At 30.6% G+C, this 7,360-nt stretch overlaps 1 protein-coding gene across 1 annotated transcript; it reads left to right on the forward strand.

Annotated features, from left to right (window-relative positions):
- Nucleotides 1-5,075: 5,075 nt before the first annotated feature.
- LOC129879995 (probable galacturonosyltransferase-like 3) lies at nucleotides 5,076-7,360 on the forward strand. The gene is made up of 2 exons (XM_055953790.1): nucleotides 5,076-5,966; nucleotides 6,516-7,360. Exons 1-2 carry the CDS (start codon nucleotides 5,188-5,190, stop codon nucleotides 6,790-6,792), a joined length of 1,056 nt encoding a protein of 351 aa, XP_055809765.1. The 5' UTR covers nucleotides 5,076-5,187; the 3' UTR covers nucleotides 6,793-7,360.

A 7,360-nucleotide genomic window follows, 5' to 3' on the forward strand; every position in this document is an offset into this window, starting at 1 on the left:
TCGAATCCTTGAGGGGTAGGTGTTATGTGATGTCCGTGAGCCGTGACAAAGAATTATTAACAAACTTTTAGGACGACAATCATCGAAAGAGGAGTACATACAACACTCTACATATATCTCACATCGAAAATGAATATATTATATGTAAGATAAAACATATATATAAAGTATGTATGAAATGAGTACAAAATTATACTCTTATTAATGCACAAAAATAGTACTAGAGGCAGAATTCATGTTATAGGTTTTATTCTTTAAAGATAATGTCAAGAATTTTATTTCTGCAGTGGAATTTCATTTTTAAAAGATGAGTAATTTGAACTCTCCTTTTACTAATACTGCAATGAAATAAAACTCCAACTTATAGATGGAATCAAGCATTTGCACACATTTCAATATGTCAAATTTTCCAAATTCAAGAACTAATTTTAAAATCTCAATATTAATTAAAGAGATTGTTTTAGTAGTATATACTATAGACTAAACAAGTGGTCAGCGTGTGCCTTAATTTTAATCTAACCTTTCTTCTTCTTCTTTTTAATTTGGTTACCATATTTGTATTATGGCGATGACTAATTTAAATTTACGTTTCGTAAGATCAATTTAAGGAGAAAACACTTTCGGATATTTTTTCACATCTAAAAATTCTGATTAAGGACGGATAAATATTGTCAGTGCCGTCAAAAGTCCACGATCCTTGTTGTTTTTTATTTTTGATGGGGGGTCCACCCTGTGTCAGGAATCTGTGGATTTTCGACTAAATTTAGATAGCATACTGCAGGGCTCATTCAGAAGAAAAGGTGGCACTCTCAACATAATTTTTTTAATACTAGGGCTCGAATAGATTTTCTGAAAAAGAGGGCGGATGATCCCATAATTTTTTTTGGTAAGTCCAATGAGAGATCGTGCAATGTTTTACGTTGAAATCTGAATGTCTAGTTTATTTCTAGACATAGATTAACACTAATTAATTAATTAAACTGGCCTCTAATTTCTAGATGAATGTTTATTTCAGAATAATATATATATATATATCCTTCATCAACGCCACCAATTAAGACGCAATATATTAATAGACATCAACGTACTTTATTTTTTATATGCTCTTGTGGCAAATATTTACTGATCACATTCAATATTTATACTAAATATGCATATAGAATATACTTATTTTACATCACTTTAATGTAAATATGGAAAACGTGCAAGTTTTTAACCGCTCTTAAACTCTACATATGCGTTAGGACGTCTCAATTACAAATACCAGAGAGTGAACAAAGTCTTCTTTTTTTTTTTCAAAAATAAGTGTTTTAGTATTTTTATCATATGTTCAATCTCCAACCTAATAAAGATTGTTCTTATTAACATTATTCCTTTTAAGGATATATCTCAAATGAGAAAATAATTCTAATTCTATTTTGTGATGGTCTACTTGTCTGAAATATGATTGCAATAAATACCTCAAGTGTAATATATTGATGTTCAGAAAGTAGTTGCCATTATTTACAACAAAAAACAGCTCAAATTTATTACTACTTATCTCATTAATTTACTCCCACCCCCCAAATTAATTTGAACCCAACAAAACACTTTTCATCTATTTGCTCATCTCTCTCTCTACTCTTTTTTTGTTTCATTTTATTGAATGCAGTTTGATTTGATATAAAATTTATTAATTATCTTTTATGAGAGATAGAATCAGACACAATATCCAAAGGCATGTTGTACGTTGAGAATCATGAAATTTTTTCAAGTTTAAATTTCAGTACAAATAAAAAAAAACTTTTTTTAAATGTTTAAATCTTGATGAATAAAGTTATCAAGCAGTCGGATATCTCTATTGTGACTCGCACGTATAATTATAAAAAATAAGAATAAATTTTTCAAAAGATTATTCAGAAAATATATAGTTAAGTCTTTTTATTATGTTAAACATACTAACTAGACAATTAGCTACTCAACCTCAAAAACGAATTCATCGCAGCTCTATTGGTAGTACTCTCATTTAATAGTTAATTCACTACCTCATAAATTTGAAATATGGGATATATTATAAGGTGCTATGAGATTTTTATTCCTATCCAAATCCGCCAGGCTGTTTGACGTTGTAATCCACATTCTTGCTATGAACCAACATAAAATGGATGGATATTATTATTTCATTTAAAATCTTTTAGTCCGTTTAATTTTTTTAATTTTCAATTCATATTTTAGGTAAGACAAAATAAATTGTAAAAAATATTTTTTTTCTTTAATAAGTCTTACACAATATTAATTTTAAATAAATCAAAATTTTAATACAATTATCGAACACTGAACGAAAAATATCACTAGATTTCTTGTAGCAAGAGTACATTTAGTCCTTCACATGCCTCTTTGGAACAGTCACCCAAGGTAGGGGACAATATTGGAGAATGGACATTTAGATTCCTATATTTTTCATTAAATTGTTATCATAGGTTAGGCAACTTTATATATGAATTCATGGGGAATTTATATGTGAAATTGTTGCTTTGCTAATTTATCAACATTGGATAATGACATTTCGATTCCTATCGTTGCTTAGTATATAACTATTATGGTGATAATTAAATATTTCAAAAACTTTGAATATTAATGATGATAAATATCAAGTGCAGGAATTATATAGTGTGAACGATAAAATTTGAACGTATGTCTTTAAGTTTGAACTGCATAGCTCTAATTTTGGATATGATTTCAAGAACATATGCATTATTTTCATCATTGAATAATTTGAAAATTATATCACATTGTTCGTTTTCATTCTTTCATTTCTTCTTTGTTAATCTCCTCCAAGGATCACGATTCATAAAATTGAAATCGCAACAATTGAACCTAAGGAGACATGTTTGAAGTTTGAATTTCAAAATTTGATTAATACAATGTTTAGCTTGTAATTTAGAAACATGCATAACTAATACATACATGTATACGTTATGAGAGAATCTATATATTATATAAATGTCTTTATAACTAATCTCTACATTATTAATACTTGCATAATTCTAACCACCAGCTTCCAAATGAATCGTTTGATAGCTAGTAATTAAAGAAGAAACTTACTCATGTATTATTTTTTATATAAGTTATACAATGTATGATGTTTGATTTTCTATATAAAAATTCTCATAACTAATGCACGTATAAGTTATAAGAGAATTAATATATTATCTTATATAAAATAAAAAATAAAAAAAACTAACAATTATATAATTAATACCTGCGTAACTAATATCCGTCCCTTAAAATGCAATCTATGCCGTTAGATTTAGCTATGATGGGTTAAAGTTAGCGTACGAAGGGCCCAAATTAGTACGGGCTCACAAAAGGGGTCCGTGAAGCCGCCGAACACCACACATGATTTCTGTTTTTTGTTTAAAAAATAAATCGTAATTACACAAACATTTCTATTATAATTTTGAAAACAATTTACATATTGTTTAAGTAATTAATAATTTTTACCAAATTTTAAATTAAATACGTCTAGATACATGCACCACATACATTCTAAAATATATACTTATAAGGAGATTGGCGAACAAGAGAGTTTGTGTATATCAGCTACATTCAAATCATACTACATACATTTATCTAAAATATCATGTACATTCTGAAATAAAGATACAAATAGAGAAAGGAAAATAGGCGAGAGAAATAGAAAAAAGGCTAGCGAGAAAGTGTGAATTCATTTGAATATAATGTATTTAGAATAAATTATTCTGAAATTTAACTCTATATATTTAATATATAGATATATTTAAATGCGTTAAATATATGTATCTAAAATTTTAATTTCGTTAAGATTCGTAATATTGAAAAACTTTCTTGAACAAAAATATTTACTCTTAAATTAGTAAATTTTTTGTTGATTGTCTTTTTGTTTCTTTTCCTTCTCTTTTTGCATCAGAAACAAATCACTATCAAACAGACAAATCCGCGGCATTCCAGGCTGGCACCATTCAATTCATATTCCAGATACCTGATGAGTAGGTAGTCCCTTCTTTATTGAAATCTCATATATGCCCTTCTAATGTGTACTCATATAAGTAATTAATTTGTAAGAAAATATTTTCAATATTTCTTCTTGTACTCGCTACGTAAATAAAAAATATATTATAATAATTATATTTGTATATGCCTAAATTTCTCGAAGGTAATGTCGGGGTATCTAGACAAATACTAAGAAAGGTAGATGTAATAGTGGAGCGATATGTACTTGAGAGTGTCAATCGATACTTTTTTATCGAAAAATTATACGGTGTAGTTATGCATTACATATTGACTCCTTGACTTCTTCGTGATTTTTTTTATATATATATTTTTACACTTCTTAGTAAAAATTATGACTTCGTTAGTGGCCAAAGATGGTGCGGATGAAGATTACTTGGATATAACTAAAGATGAAATGTGTAGGAGAATGGGGAAAACAAAATCAATGAAGCAATATTATAATGTTATAACTTAAAATAGATGATTGAAATTTAAATTTGTGCATTATGATTAACGGTGTTAACTTTCTAGTAATAATTGAATTTGATTAATTATCCATTTGAAAGTCTGTTTTAGACTCAGCAATATCAAAATTAGTCGTTTTGAAGACATGTGATTTACTGATTTAACTTATGCATTGTATGATCTACTTTATAACATCTAATTAATTGTTAAATTACCTTTGTCCATAAAAAATGATTGATAAGTATCGAATATAAACGTGCACATCATATTAAAAAAAGTATCAAGCATAAGGGATGGAGAGTCGAGTAAGGTTGTCGGAGCACATTCACTGTTGTTTTTCTTGTCGAGATTGCTTGCAAGGAGTTGACATTTTGAAATGTCAAAGAAAATAAAAAAAACGAGTTATGATTGTCCGATTGATAATCATAAAAATACATTCTTTTTAAAAATTAAATAAAAATATAATAAATAAATTAAAACGAAAGTTTTAATAAATATGTTTTTGAACTGAACTAAATAAATAAATTGAAACGAAAATAGCAATGAATGAAGATTTTACTCAAATTAATACAATGGGCTCAACGGTCATATTACATAAATATTTATTTCTTCTTCCTTCTCTTTCCTAAAGCAAAAAAGCTTAAAATCCCTTTTTAGACTTTTATTCTCTCTCTTATTTCTCCACCACCGGCCGGTCCCGTCGCCGTCGATATGCCGCCGGAAAATCACCTCATCACCACCTTCCTCCTCCTCATTCTCCTCCCTCTTCATTCTCCGGTCATCGCCTCCAGCACCACCACCACCACCGACACCCCGAAATTCCGGGAAGCCCCAGCATTCCGCAACGGCAAAACTTGCCCAAATTCAAAATGGCCTAAAAACCCCTACGATCCATCGACTATCCACATAGCAATGACCCTCGATTACTCCTCCCCATACCTCCGCGGCTCAATCGCCGGCGTACTTTCCGTTCTTCAACACGCAACTTGCCCTGAAAACACCTTCTTCCACTTCCTCGCCGTTCACCGACACTTCAATAACCTCAACAAAACCATTACATCAACTTTCCCTTACCTCAATTTCAACCTCTACAACTTTAACCCTAGTTTAGTCCGTCACTTAATCTCCTCCTCGATCCGTCGTGCACTTGATCAACCCTTAAATTACGCTCGGATTTACCTCGCTGACTTACTTCCGGTCACCGTAAATCGGATTATTTACCTTGATTCCGATCTCATTGTCGTGGATGATGTAGCTAAACTGTGGAACATTCAACTTAACGATCGGGTTTTAGGTGCCCCGGAATATTGTCATGCTAATTTTACTCACTATTTTACACACAAATTTTGGTTCCATCCAAATTTTCCGAGCATGTTCGAGAATCGAACTCCTTGCTATTTCAATACTGGAGTAATGGTGATTGATTTGCAGAAATGGAGAAATGACGGCTATACACAAAAACTTGAACATTGGATGAGAGTTCAAAAAAGGTAACGACTTTGTGTATGAAATTAGTTTGTTAGCTAGCTCTTGATAGTAGATTTTAGAGATTTTTTGAAAAAATATCGTTAAATGTGTGTTTGGCCCTTAAAAAATATTGGTATTTCTAGGTTGAATTCCAAACTTTTGAATGATTTCATACACATTAAATATTGAGTTTCAATTTTAACATTGAAATAAAAAATTTGAAGTTAGAAAAACTAATTTGTGAAGTATTTCATGTGGAATTATGGTTTTCCTTATAAAATTTCAATCTTTTTGCCAAATAAAACTTTAATCTGAAATTGTAATAAACTTGAACCAAATATTGTGTTTTTGTGTCAAACATTGTTAAAGGGTGTCATTAAAACTTGAATTTGGGACTTCTTTGATATTATGTCGTATGAATGGTGGTGAAACTCAAATTTTCAATATTATGTCAAATGAGTGATGGTCAAGCTCGAATCTTACCTCTTATATGTGATTATACCATGTTAAAAATGTGTGATTTTTAGGATATATATATTACACGTTTATTTACTTAATTATATTTTCAACAGGTACAGAATCTACGAACTAGGTTCGTTGCCACCGTTCCTTTTGGTATTCGCCGGAAATGTAAAGCAAGTGGAGCATAGATGGAACCAACATGGTCTTGGTGGTGATAATCTTGAAGGACAATGTAGGAATTTACATCCAGGTCCAGTAAGCTTACTACATTGGAGTGGAAAAGGGAAGCCATGGCTAAGATTGGACTCAAAGAAGCCATGTCCATTGGATAGTTTATGGGCACCTTACGATTTGTTCCGTCACGAATCATTGTTTTCGGATAGTTGAACGATAAGAGAATTCAAATCTAAAATCTTTGATTAAGCACTTCTTGTTAAAAGTGATGGAATCGAGAACTCGAAATGTTTAGTTAAGGATAGATTGACCATGTTTGAGTGAGCTGGAGACAGTGAGACTGAGTTTGTAAAAAGACGAATGAGGACAAAAGCGTGTTGGATATGGTGACGTAGGAAGAAGGGTAGTTTTGGGATTTTGTTAAAAAAAAATTGACCTATGTTATTGGTGGGGTTTAAGAGAATTTTAACCGTTGGATTGAGGTGAATGGTGGATGTACCAAAAGTGTGGGGTCATGGGGTGACGTGGAGGATGTTGATTGGTGGATGGGATTTTGGTAATGGATTTTTGGAAGAAAGTGATTGGATTATGGGAAGATTCTTGTGTTGTTTTCATAGATTTATTTTGTTGTTTGGATGATTTATATGCACTTTTGTGACCTACTTCAATTATTTGCCTACTGTTTCCCTTTGGGATGTCATTCATAAATCATCATCAAAAAAAAAATGTTGTTTGATAATCTTTGATTGAATTGATTTTTATCTCACATTTATGCTCAACA

The sequence above is a fragment of the Solanum dulcamara genome, chromosome 2 (assembly GCF_947179165.1).
Source record: "Solanum dulcamara chromosome 2, daSolDulc1.2, whole genome shotgun sequence".
NCBI classification, from domain to species: domain Eukaryota; kingdom Viridiplantae; phylum Streptophyta; class Magnoliopsida; order Solanales; family Solanaceae; genus Solanum; species Solanum dulcamara.